General features: G+C 49.6%; 5 protein-coding genes across 5 annotated transcripts; 4 read left to right on the top strand and 1 right to left on the bottom strand.

The window, feature by feature from the left end:
• Window positions 1-1,003: 1,003 nt before the first annotated feature.
• N7516_001715 (NACHT domain protein) lies at window positions 1,004-7,307 on the top strand (the record flags this gene model as incomplete). Its single annotated transcript, XM_057214435.1, has 3 exons — window positions 1,004-1,495; window positions 1,552-1,891; window positions 1,963-7,307. 3 exons carry the CDS (start codon window positions 1,004-1,006, stop codon window positions 7,305-7,307), a joined length of 6,177 nt encoding a protein of 2,058 aa, XP_057076318.1.
• A 1,276-nt stretch (window positions 7,308-8,583) lies between these two features.
• Window positions 8,584-9,104, top strand: N7516_001716 (uncharacterized protein; the record flags this gene model as incomplete). Its single annotated transcript, XM_057214436.1, has 2 exons — window positions 8,584-8,673; window positions 8,718-9,104. The coding sequence occupies 2 exons, from the start codon at window positions 8,584-8,586 to the stop codon at window positions 9,102-9,104; spliced, it is 477 nt and encodes a 158-aa protein (XP_057076319.1).
• Window positions 9,105-9,546: 442 nt separating this feature from the next.
• Window positions 9,547-10,346, bottom strand: N7516_001717 (uncharacterized protein; the record flags this gene model as incomplete). Its single annotated transcript, XM_057214437.1, has 2 exons — window positions 9,547-9,757; window positions 9,805-10,346. Coding segments are annotated over 2 exons (753 nt in total), but the record flags the coding sequence as incomplete, so codon positions are not given.
• A 1,175-nt stretch (window positions 10,347-11,521) lies between these two features.
• Window positions 11,522-12,195, top strand: N7516_001718 (eukaryotic translation initiation factor 4E; the record flags this gene model as incomplete). Its single annotated transcript, XM_057214438.1, has 2 exons — window positions 11,522-11,556; window positions 11,631-12,195. The coding sequence occupies 2 exons, from the start codon at window positions 11,522-11,524 to the stop codon at window positions 12,193-12,195; spliced, it is 600 nt and encodes a 199-aa protein (XP_057076321.1).
• A 61-nt stretch (window positions 12,196-12,256) lies between these two features.
• Window positions 12,257-12,781, top strand: N7516_001719 (eukaryotic translation initiation factor 4E; the record flags this gene model as incomplete). Its single annotated transcript, XM_057214439.1, has 3 exons — window positions 12,257-12,381; window positions 12,447-12,682; window positions 12,741-12,781. The coding sequence occupies 3 exons, from the start codon at window positions 12,257-12,259 to the stop codon at window positions 12,779-12,781; spliced, it is 402 nt and encodes a 133-aa protein (XP_057076322.1).
• Window positions 12,782-13,341: the final 560 nt, after the last annotated feature.

A 13,341-nucleotide genomic window follows, 5' to 3' on the forward strand; every position in this document is an offset into this window, starting at 1 on the left:
GGTGCACGGAGCAAATGTGATACATCATCGTACATCTTGGACGATCCATTTTGTATGGTGACACCAATCCTACAACTGGAGGAAGCTATTATTATTGACACTAGCTTATTATTGACTCTAGCGGTGCCTCCAAATTTTTAATTCTCATATACAACATACAACATATATTGTATACAGATATACAGATGGATAGCTTTTCTACCAGGAGTGGATTTGGTATATCCCGTGGCTGCTGAAGAAAAACTGGGTCTGCTATGCAAGAGGAGAGAGCACATTTCAGCCATCCCCATAATCCTGCAGGTCCTATAATGATCATTCACTCAGCTGGGGTATAGGATCACACTCGCATTGGCTGAATTGGGAACACGGGATAACATTATTGGATCATTATGCATTACCACCATAGTGGTGCGACCCGTTCTATGCGAGGTTGAACTTTCGATTGTTCCAAAAGGAGCAAATCTGGCAGCAATTCCGTTTTCGAGAAATTATACTGGTCCTTACGTTCCTTGCTGAATACAACATGTGTCCACTTCCTACACTATAGCGTATTGGGACATCCCCATTTTCAGTCAATCTTGGTATAGCAGGACTGATGTCAGCGCTATGCAAATCCTTCCTCCCAGCCTTTAATCAGTAGAAAAGTGGAATCGAATGCAGGTGCTGGTGCCTACCTTGAGGATTAATACAAAAGCATGGCTTGCTCCACGAACCTGCATGACTTTTCATTTTCTACTTTAATCCTCGTGAGTTTATTGTGGTGACAGCGTACATACTCCTTGTGCTGTCTTTCTTAGACCACATTGCCGGTGTGTGTCGATTATTTTGTGGCTTGAAGAGCTGCTGCCCCAAAGAAGGCATATCAGACTCCAACCCTCCTGCCCGACATACTCTTACGACAAAACCTATCACCGAAGAGTGTACTGAAAACGTCACTGTCTCTACCGGTATAAGTATCGAGAAAAGATTATTTCTAAGCTCAACTGGGTCTATAGCAAGCATAATGGCCCCTGGTATCTTGAGTCCCGTTCCGGGCAATCTCACATCCTTTTTTTACGGCAACCTGCCCGGTAGATCTAGACAGGTTTCTACTATGTCCAATACGGTGGATAATGACACCCATTCCAATGGTGGCTTGTCCCGCTCCGGTACGGCCCGCGGTGAGCCCTCCATGTCTCGGAAGTTCCACTCCGCCGGCAGCTCAAAGCTCTCTGGTGTGGTCCAAGGCCTTCAGCGTCAGAGTGGCGCTGAGTTGGGCGCAAACGTGTCCTCCATGTTATGCAATACCGACCACACTACCATATTGGAATGGATTGCAACCGAGCGCATGAGCCACCTCCCCCCGAAGGAAGCAGCTATGATAAGGTGCTCGCTTGGGCCCAGCTCTTTGTTGAGCGTCTACACTCCTTTGACCTGGCTATTCGCGACTTTGAGGGAAGTAGCTGGCTCGCTGCTCAGCTCTCTTATGGATACTGTGCAATGCTCCTCCAGGTATGTACAGAATCTATTCCTTTCAATTCTCATGATTCTTCAATGCTGATTCCATCATAGCTTGGCAAAGAGAATGCGCCAGCTCTGATGGCCTCCTTCGGGTTCTTTTACGGCACTTCGTCCAGTCTGGTGGACCTGCTTGAGCGCACTGAGCTCTTCGCTGTCTCTCAGACGATCAAGAACCAGCTGGTTGAGGCCTTGGCCGACCTTGTTTCTTTGGTCGCCGCCGTTTCCACTCACTTCCACCAGTCTATCTATGCGCTGTCTGAGGGCTCGATCTCAATCAACATCTATGAGACCTTCACTAGTCAGATCGAGTCTTTCCGTGGACGCTGCGCGAAGATTTCAGACTCCATGTGGAGACATCAACTCGCGCAGGAGAACAAGGACCCCGAGAACGGTAAGAAAATCATGCATTCTATGAGAATTGGAAACATTCGAATGATACTGATTATGTTTGATTATGTTTAGTGGCCGTTGTTAAGTCCGTCCGAAGTTGGCTGTCTCCCGAGGACCGCGTCCTCAGCCGCCTCGCCGAGAACACCTCCCACCTTGCCCACGAACGCGAGGAGATGACCTGTCTCTGGATGAACTCATACTTGACCCACTTCCTCAAGAGCAACAATCACGTTCTCTCCTTTACTGGTGCCCTTGGGTCCGGGAAGACTGTCCTCGCCTCCGTTATTGTCGACCGTCTGCAGGACCACATTGGCGGTGTTACATACAAGTCATTGTTTATTCCGATCAGTTCCAAAATCCCAGCCGAGACCACCCCCATTGCAATTGTGAAGACAATCCTCTTGCAGCTCTTCGACAAGCGTATTGGTAATATCCAGCTGCTGCAGATTCTCCACGAGGCCTACGATGCAAGCAAAAAGACAACCAACGAGGAGGAATACGAGAACATTCTCTGGAATGCTCTGGAGAATGCTTTGAGCGCAGCTCTTGCCCGCGCTAAAGATCTTGTTATCGTCATCGACGGTGTTGATGAAGCTTCCTGCGGCGAGGCACCTTTGCTCCGGAAACTGGTTGCCGCCACCTCCAACGGAACTAACGTCAAGCTTATCACCCTTGGTGCCGAGAAGCCTAAGACTTCTGCCAGTCTGTTACATGTCCCTATTGGTGGTGACCGCATTGCTGATGACATTTCCACTGTTGTCCGAGGCAACTTCACCGGCGCCAAGTCGCCTGGCGCCAACGTCTTCTTGTCAATGGATGAGATGGAGCAGGAGACCATCATTGACCAGATTAGCGAGGCCTCTCGCGGTTCCTTCTTGTGGGCTAAGCTGTGCACCAAGCGTGCTCGTCTTGAGCATACCCCCGATGCCCTCCGCAAGATCGTCGATGCTCTCGTCAAGGACAAGCCCCCCATTGCCGACTTTGTTCTCCACACCATCCAGGCTCCTGAAGTCACCGAAGAAGCCAAGCTCATGCTGCTTTGGCTTGCTACAGCTGACCGTCCTCTGCTAGCAAGGGAACTCACCACCTTGGCTTCCATCGAGCCGGAGAAGCAGGTTGTGAATGATCGCAAGATCAACATTCATCAAGTCTTGAAGCCCTTGAGCTCCATCGTCTTCATGCAAGATGGTCAAGTGAACCTTCGTCACGGTCTAATTAAGACCGCCGTCTTGGATGTGTTCTCCAAGGGCAAGCTGATCCCCAGGGTCAAGGACCGCCACACTGACCTCGTCACCCGCCTCTTGGTCTACATCAAGTACACCGTTCCCGAGCAGAATGAGCCTTCCCTCACACCCTTTGATGACCGTGATGTGGCCCCCCGTGTGAAAACCCACCCCCTTCTTGACTTCGCCATTCGCTACTGGCCTCACCACTTGAAGCAGACCACGACCTTCACCACCGGTGGCAATGCCCTTACTGCTAAAGAGTTTGGCAAGGTATTCCCAGCCAGCGTTACCCTTTTGCTGCTCCAGAACACGCTCTGGCACAACGTCTCCACACCCACACTGATGTCGTACCACACCACTATTACCGACCTGTACCGCAAGATTTTGGGGACCAACCACCCTGTGACATTCCAATCCATAATCTCGTTGGCTCTGATGTACCGTGAGGTCGACCAAACCCAAGAGGTGATCCCTCTTATCTACGAGATTACCACCATCAGTCGCACTTTGCTCGGTAAAACTCACACCATCACGATGCAGATGGCTCTGTTGTTCCTTGATCTGACCGTAGACATGGTCACTTTCACCAAGTCCGATATCATGACTAGGCGTGAGGAGCTTCTCATCATCGTTGTCGAGTGCTACCAGGCCCACTACGGCGAGAAGTCTGAGAAGACAGTCAGCATAATGAAGGCTCTGATTGAGCATTACCGCGCGACCAAGGAAGAGGCAAATATACAGACTTGGACTCTCAAGATCCAGAATCTTACCACCACCAAGTACGACGGCGATGATACCCGCGATCTCAGTGTTCGCCTGAAGGGCCACAAGCAGGACCAAGGTGACACTGCCATTCACTTCCACCTGGATGCCGAGCACGACGAGGTCCACGAAAAGCACGAGTCGTTCGAGGGCCAGATCACCAAGGCCGAGAAGTACACGGCCAGTGGCCGCCTTGACCTGGCCGAACGTCTGTACATCGAGCTCTGGCAGCAGGCTAAGACCCAAGAGCACAAGCTGCAGTCTGTTCTTGTTTACTCGAAGTTTTTGACCACCCAGAAGAGAGAGGGTGAGGCTTCTTCCATCCTGTCCAGCGTTTGGGAAGAGCAAAAGAACAGCGCTCACTCTCTTTCTGAGTCCTCGACTTCGCACTTCGAGCAGATCGCTAAGGTGATGACTACTGTCGGCCTCACCGTCGCTGCCTTGGGCATCTTCAAGCACTGTGCCTCGTTCTATCAGCGTACCAACCGTACCTCATCCTACTCGGCGATGCAAAAGCACATCGAATCTACCTCGCAACATGTCAAGAAACAAGCTAGCTCATCCTCATCGCACTTCTCCGAGACTACCTTGGAGGAGATTGTCTATGAGGCTTCCAGTTCCTCCAAACTCGACCAAAGCTCGTTCACAGCAACCAGTACTTTGCTGACCTTATACACTAAGGAGCACCGCTGGAAGGATGCCACCCGTCTCCTCAAGAAGGTTCTCCTTGGGGTTTGGCCTTCTCTGTTCGCTCCTTCAATCCAAGATGTTGTTCTCCCCAAGGAGCACAGTGACAAGGCTGTGGACCTTGCCGAGCGTTTGAGCCAGTGCTACCACTACCGCCGTCGTTTCCCCCGCGAGGAAGGCATTCGCGTCCGCGTGTATCGTGCGGTCCGTGTCAACCGGCCAGTGGGTGACAAGCTGAGGGAGACCGTCAAGGATCAGCTGATCAGCTTCTTCGAGGGGTCCTCCCAGCCCGACAAGGTCATCGACACTTATCAAGAGCTTTTGGAGGACTACACCAAGCACTATGGCCCTGAACACCCCACTGTGATCAAGACCCTGTTTACCTTGGCTGAGCTTACCCGTCCTCGCCCCGTCTTTGTGGAGTACTACCAACGCATCGTTCTCGCCTTGAACAAGCACTCGTCGGTCATCAAGCCCGAGGCATTGGAGCCTGCCATCACTGTTGCAACTGAGCTTTGGGCCCAAACTCGCTACACTGATGCCGTCCCCTACTTTACCCTGCTCTTCACCACTTTCTTGGAGCAGCCCAAGCAAAGCCCTAAATTCCAGGATGCGGCCTTTGTGCAGTCAGTCTTCGATCGCTACACTCACTGCCTGCGCAATAATCGCACTGAGTTTGCCTTCGTCCACAAGGTTACCTCCGAGTTCTACAACAAGGTCAAACTAGTCTTTGGAGCCACCGCTACGATCACCGTCCAAGCTACCTTGACTCTTGCCAAGGTGTGCCAGGAGACCAAGACCTCTGAGGGTGACGCCATCGCGCTCTATGAGCAGCTCCTCAAGCTCAAGCCTGCTGGCGTTAACCTTGAGGAGATTGAGGTCATCCTTGACGGCATTTTCGAGGAGCAGACCGCCAGCGCTACCTCCAAGTCTCAGGCCGTGTCCTCTGAGCAGATGAAGCGCGTCACTAAGATCATGCGGAAGCGGATTGACTCTTCTCGCCAGACTTACGGCTGGGCTCACGAGGAGAGTCTTTCCAAACTTCAGGAGGTAATCTCATTCCACTCCAGTCACCAGGACACCCAGCGTGTGTCCCAGGAGCTGCGCGAGTCAACAAAGCAGATCCTATCTTCTGAGACCTCTTCGGAGCGCCTTGTGGCCGCAGCCACCACTATTGCGACCGGCTACATTACCACCAGCCAGGCGCACAAGGCCGTTGAGCTGTCCCAGGAGCTCTACCGTCAGATCGTCATGAAGGACACCTCTAACTCCAAGGAGACCCAGTTCGATGTCTCATCCAAGGGCCGCCAAAGCCTTGCCTTCTTGGCTCAGCTTGAGCACAGCGTGCACCAGGGCACCTCCAGCGTCACTGAAATTCTCGCCTCTTTGACTACCGAGTATGTCTACTTCGAGGAGTTCAAAAGCCACACCAAGTCCAAGAGCAGCTCTTTCTCCACGGTCGCTGTTTCTGCTACCCGCCTTTACAACTTCCTCCTCGCCAACAAGCGCCAGGTAGCCGCCAACCGTGTCTTCGATGACTTTGTCGCTTACTTCATTTCCACCGAAGGGGCACGCATCAAGTTGACTGAAAGTGCTCAGGTGACTGTCTTCCTCCAGACCATGATCGGCTATCTCACTCAGCACCAGACCTCGAACTTCGTCCGGTCGGTCGGTATTGCCTCCAACGCCAAGGTCCTCCAGCTGCTTGAGGCCAAAAATTACGACGCTGCTACCAACCTCGCCATGGCTGCCTTCCGCTACATTTCAGCTCACGATGTCTACCGAACCCCTCAGATTGCCAAGTTCGTGTTCAGCTTGGGTCTGTTGATCTCTGGCCATGGCCTCTCTCAGCTAGAGCCTTCCGTCCAGAAGAAACTGCGCAGTGTGTCCGCGACCATTATCCAGGGAGTCCTCCGCGTCATCGTTGACCTGAAGATCAACCTGGCCCAGATCAACTTGGACTACCTTAATGCCCTCATCGGCGTCCTCGGTGAGCAGCAGGACTACAAGAACCTTGTCTGGCTCCTCAGCGATCTTTGGAATAGCCGCAACAAGCAAAACGACTGGACCCCCTCCGTCACCCTCAACCTAGCCCGCCGGTACATCCTGGCCCGTTTCCTGGTTGGCGATGCCGTTAAAGCCTCTCGCCTGGCTGAGGACATCTTGTACAACTGCCGCCGCGTCAACGGCACTCGCCATACCAACACTCTCGAGATGTCCACCCTGCTCTCGCAGCTGTACACCGCGATCGCGCAGCGCTACCAGTCCGACAAGAGCGGCCAGCACATGGCTAACAAGTACTTCAAGAAGAGCGCCGCGGTACACGAGAGCCTCCTCCGCATCTTAGTCGACCCCTCGCTTGCCGAGTTCGAAGGTAACCTCGACACCAACTTCAGCATGGACGGCTCCGCCTACGACCTGAACATCCAAGAGCATGGCTCCGACAGTGGATACTTGTTGTCTAGCGGCGAGCACGTCCGCGCCCACCTTAACCTACTCAAGCTCTCCGTGCAGCGTCTAGGTGACTGGCCCAAAGATTACAGCGAATATCAGACCCTCAGCGCCGGTCTCTTTGCTGAGTTCGGCGATGAGCTGAAGGGTGTCAGTGGTGTCGAGGAGTGGAACTTGAAGAACTTCGGGTCTGGCAAGGCTGCCAGTGCTGAAGACACATTGGATCTGAAGGCCTTTGTCTGGTCTATTGATCTCGGCCAGAAAAATGACGTTGAGGAAGAGGAGCTGTAATGGCTTGTTTTATGTATATTTGTATTTTCAATCGTGTTATTAGCTTGTCTTTACGTCTTTGTCTTTGTCCAATCTGAACCATATACATACTTGTACCCAGTCACAGCTTTTTCGATTCACTAATACTGGTCACATACAACATAGATAAAGGAGCTTCTGGGATCTCAATAGTGAGTATAGAGATATAGGGCACAGCTTTGAGAAGCTTTCGGACGAAATCTCTACCTCTAACCAATTGCCTAAGCTGGTACGTTCTTCAGATCCTGCACCGTGAGCGCGCTGTATGATACCAAGTATTACTAACATCCAGTCATCAAAACAGCAATCTCCTGCGTCATGGTCAAGCCAATTCGTGTCAGGGAGGTAATCCAAGAGCCCCTTCCTCCTCTACTTAACAGATTCCACACAACATCCAGTGCCCTCAAACGCCTTAAGTATCGGGGAGAATTGAACGATTGGGCCAATTTCCGTCAGTGCGTGAGGAGCACGAACCGACAGCCAGAACTGGAGTAGCGAGACCATCAAATACTCCTTGAACTCACGCAATCTCGAGGGAAATGAAGTATTCGTTGGAGATGAGAGTGGAGTACAAGGACGTTTCTAACAAGGAATCAGTCAAGTACTCGGGATGGGTTTTCGCACACAGACACTTGATATACGGTTTGCCGATTTCAAGTCTACAACAGTCTACATACTACATACCAATACAATTCAATCCAGATTCACTTCAGATTCAATCCAGATTCACTTCAGATTCACTTCAGATTCACTTCAGATTCAATTCATTTCAATTTACTTTAAAAGTCCCTATATCTACATACTAAATCCTATATTATACGTGTTATAATAGAAGGCTTCTTCCATCTAAGAAGGGAGTAAGATCCGATTGTTATATACGATCATTCTCCTAGGTATACTACTAAAGAGACTCTTGATTCCTTCGAGGAGCTTAGGGTTATTAGGGTTATTATGGTAGAATGGCCTATCTTTTTACCTGATTTAACCCCTATTAAAGATTAAAGAGAAAATATCCCCTGGACTTTGACAAGAACGGTCACGTACGAGCAACTCGAACCCCAGAAGATCCGGCACCACTTGGTTGGGCCCACGGCCCACCAATGATCATGGTAGCACAATTCCAACGTGAAAAACGCCCCTTAAAGCAGTATATCCAAAAATGCCTAACGTATCTGGAACATAGAGTTCCACACCACAGACCATACGGCTTGCTTCAGCCCATTCTCTCCCCTCCAATTCCTTATCCTATACAATCACAATGGATTTCATTACCGGTTTGCCAAAGACACCCGAAGGATTCGACACACTGCTGGCAATGACAGACAAATTCCCAAAGCAAAACGGATTCGTACCAGGAAAAGCAACATGAAAACATCGAACAATCAGCTAAAGGTTATCAGCGAGTTCAAAGTGCCTTGGGTGGATGAACACAGCATCCCATTTTCCCGGGATACAGTCCGCCATTTTGACCCCGAATCTCACCTGCGAATATTGTTGGCCCAGCCTCTGAAATATATGAAGGTATGGAGTACTCCGTACGGTTTCCTCTCTACTTACAAGGAAACAATATTCCTTAGACAACGTCATAACGGTGTGGAATGGGTCGTCGATTGCTCGCCAGTGATATTTGCATCCGATGCTTATATCAAATCAAACCCGGCCGATATATCGCCAACTGTGTCCCTAAGGGAATGCTTCTTCCGTATTTCCACTCTGGCATTACCACAAAGATCTGTCGACAACCAACTGATGGCCTCGCAATGGGTCGATATTTTGTGACAGGGGAAGAATACCAATTGAAAGAAGACTCCTCTTCAGTTATGAAGACGCAAGCAGATTCCTCTCCTTTGGAGGTGTGAGCAGTCGTCTCTTCTAAGGTTGTAAAGGTTACAACCTTGGAAGAGTACTACATACCTACCCAACAAGCATAGATGTGCACTATTGTCGCTGTCTATTGTCCATAGCACATATCAATATCACTATGGCTTTCACACTCAGGCTTGTCATACTTGTCTTTACGATAAATCTTAGGAATATAAGCATAAGGAAGCAAAAGGAACTAAGTAGCAATCCTTATTGCAATTTGGTTATCACACATTAAGAGGACATTAAGATAATCGCTCACATCTCCAAAAAAGGGAGGGGAACCTGCTCGCATCTTCATAGATGAAGTAAAGTCTCCTCTCAATTACTGTCACCCGGTGTTTGATCTTCTCTCGTTTCACCACTCCCATCGAGTGATATCCTCCCAGCCAATCTTGGGTCGCTTGAGAAGATGGTACATTGCGTAAACGTCATCAGTCCATTCCTTGGTAGGGTCGACTTCGGTTGCCGTCGAGAATCCAGCGATATGTAGCTGGGCAGAATCCTTGTCCCAGATAAGCTTAGCTGGGGTTTTTACTATTGACAGATAGCCGAAAGATCTTAGATCCCTATTATTCATGTCAGCTTTACCTATAGTAAGGATTTTGTGAACTACTCATAAGCGGCTCGAAACTTTCGACGAATGAGATCTCGCTCAGGTGCTTCGAATGACCAGAAAACTTTTCGTGACAATGACTCGCCTGGGACTTTATCCCATACGAGGTATATGATATACCCTCCAGGCACGAGTCCATCTCTGCTTTGGACAGTTTCGCTATACCCAAGAAGCTCGGGCACGACTGTGCAGCCACCTTCCCTGAACCTTTTCAATGCCATAACCTCACTGTGTTGGTAAGGAGGAACTGCTTGCTTAGCTCGAACATCGGGGCTTAGAATCTGGGTTTCTTCGATCGGAACTTGACAGTAGATTCTCATAAAAGCGGACTCCGCGGGGGCTCCCACCTGGTGGCACGAGAACTTTCCTATTGTAAAAGATGGCATAGTCCTAGTGCCACCACCACGGTCAAGGTCCTCGCGCGTGATATTGCAAGAGACTTCGTTGAGTTTCTTATCGATCACCCATGTATTGCCGCGGATTTTGAGGGAGTCGGAGCTTGGAAGGGTGATTTTAGTGCCCTCGAGGCCGAAGAGAAAAAGCTGAGTTGCCGATCATCTTCACTATTGGAATCGGGGTAGTATTGTTGGTTTGGAGATTTTAGTGTTGAAGCGGCATAGAGATTAAAGAAAAAAGTCCATTAAAGAGGAAGTAAACTACTCTGAAAGAGAGAGATGGGTAGAGGGAAAGGGATAACGATCCATGTCCCTGTGGTGTCAGTGCCTAAGGCATCCGCAAGTTCAACGCAAGCATGTGTCGTCCATGGTAAGTTATGTAGGTAAGTTACCAGGTATCAGTTCATTGGTCACATATATGGCATATTCCAAGATATATTTCAAGGCTCAGACTTTGCCTGTTGACCGCATGCTCATCCAGCCCGTGAGCCCGAAGGCCAAAGTAGTAGGGCGGTTGAGACCTCGGATTACCAGAGAGCTCAAAAGAGTTTCTTCATTGCATTGAAATATGTGGAAAGAAGAATGAGAATAGAGATGGATTGCTATTGAGTAGACGTACCTAGGTACCCTATACTACATTAAAAGAAAGAAACAAACAAAAAAAAAAAACAAAGATAGTGGATGTGCCGTCAATCAGGTCATCAACGTTTCATGGGTTGCTCGTAAGCCCTCGTGATGATGGTTTTAGATGCGATCAATTTAATCTCGACACACACATCGGAAACGCCAGTGCTGTAAAAAGTAATGAGTCGCCAGCGTTGATTTGAGTTTGGTGGTCTTTGATATAAAAAGAAGAAGAAGAAAAAGAAGATGCGAAGAGAAAAAAAACGAAAGAAAAAGGAAAATCTGGAAAAAAGACGGTGCGGGCTGCAGGCGAAAATGGGGCTCACCTGACTCTGATTGGTCAGAACAGCTACTCCTCCAAACTGCAGTCGAGTCTCCGATTCATATCGACACTTTTCCCCTTCAACCTGATTCCCCCCTCTATACATTTGTTTCTCTATTTCGATATTTCTTTTCTTAAAAAACAACGTTACCAATATCCTCCCCTATTACCCTCGTTCAAAAACTCACTTATTCTCCCTGGATTTTCCCCTCCCGAATTTCTTATTCCTCAAAGAATTTGCCTACCATCTGCCACTATACTACGTCACTGAGATAATAGCGCCGGCGTCTCATCTCTCTGTGTAACGCTTCTTACGGATCCTTTCTTTTCCCCCTGATGACCGCTCGTGTCTCGGGCAGTCTTCTCACCCGCCGCGATGGATAATGCAAACCTGTGGACCCGCCGGACAAAGTTAGTCGTGTGCCCCTCCTCATCCAGGTTGACCATTGTAACTTATATTGGTGTTTTTTCTTCCATTTTATTAGCTCGTCCAAGTTGTCCCTGTCTACGTCCGGAGCGGACGTGAAAGACAGTGCCCGTGTCGAACTGCCCCGCCCATCCAAGCGATTCGGACCCGACAGCTCGCATGGCCGCTCGAATCCATTTAACGCAATATCCCCATTATCCGGCGGCGTTTCCTCCCCATCCACCAATGCCTCCTCCGCCTTCGGTCTGGGGTCCGGCGCATTCGCCTCTTTCGGTGCGCCCAAAACTCCCGGTGGCTCCGAGTTGAAAACACCCGGACGGGAGGTACCATTGGAACATGATGAGGCTACCCGCAAGGCCTTTGAGAACCAATCCGTCGCTGCTCCTGGTGAGCACCCGTTGAAGTCTACGTGGATCGTCTGGTACCGCCCCCCGACACCCAAATACTCCGACTATGAAAAGTCCACCGTGCCGCTCGCTTCGATATCTTCGGTAGAGAGCTTCTGGGCGGTGTACTCTCATCTTAAACGGCCCTCTCTTCTTCCTACGGTTTCCGACTACCATATCTTCAAGAAGGGAATTCGCCCCGTCTGGGAAGATGAGGCGAACAAGCGGGGGAGGTAAGTGGATCGTACGTTTCAAGAAAGGGGTTTCTGATCGATACTGGGAGGATCTCCTCTTGGCTATGGTTGGGGACCAGTTTGCAGAGGCCGGAGATGAAGTCTGCGGCGCTGTGCTGAGCGTGCGAGGCGGTGAGGATGTTTTGAGTGTTTGGACGAGGATTGACGGGGGGCGCAACATCAAGATCAGGCATGTACAAAACAAAAACCCCTGCTTTTTCTTACCACTGTGTGGTATATCTAACTCGATTCCAGAGAAACGATCAAGCGCCTGCTTTCTTTTCCGGCAGACACCAACATCATCTGGAAGAGCCACGACGACAGTATTGCACAGCGTTCTGCTATTGACCAGGCTCGCCACGATAAGACTGCCACTGGCACCGGCCATCAAGAACGGCGGCGTACAGGCCAAGATGACTCGGACAAGGCTAAACCGGCTGTGGGCCCTATGAACGGATCCATGATCCCAGCCTGGCCTTGGGCCCTGTATAGTAAACCCGAAAAAAAAAACCTTCAATCACGAATCATTGGGACGCGTTTGGGTCTTAGGGGCGGTGGGGCATCGAGGCGAACTAAGCGGTTTGATTTGATTTATGTCTTGAGTGAACTCATCTGTGCTATGTGTTACTTTTTTTTGTGTCTACCGAGCTCATGCGTGATGTTTTTCCTTTATGTACCCAACATGAATGCAGCACTAGCTGCTATCGGTTTTCTCGCCTGGGAGTATTGTCTATTCTTTGCGTGGTGAAATGGTTTCTTCTGTGAAGTAGAGTCCTTTCACATGGTTAGACTTCGTCTATTCAAAGTTAGGGCGCTGCTAGAGAACTACGACTATGTATGCACAAGGCAACCAAAGGTATTGGTATACGGTCCCGACAATAGGGGTGCAATAAGCTATATGCAAGACACCCTGGTAACTATGTAGGGTTGTTAGCGTTATTGGGTGGCCATTGAGCTATTGTTGTTAATAGTGTCAATAAGGCAAAAAGACAAAAGGGTATGAATAAATGAATCATTCAAACAATGCAATCGATCCCTTGGAACATATTGAACCTATTCATCTATTCATCTATCCCAATAACTAACTATTCCAAGACAAGATAGTTAGCTATCAAACAGTGAATGGTTATGTAATGCCTAAGTCCTCAGG

Source organism: Penicillium verrucosum (genome assembly GCF_028828655.1).
Source record: "Penicillium verrucosum strain IBT 35672 chromosome Unknown utg000001l_segment0_segment0, whole genome shotgun sequence".
Lineage (NCBI taxonomy): Eukaryota > Fungi > Ascomycota > Eurotiomycetes > Eurotiales > Aspergillaceae > Penicillium > Penicillium verrucosum.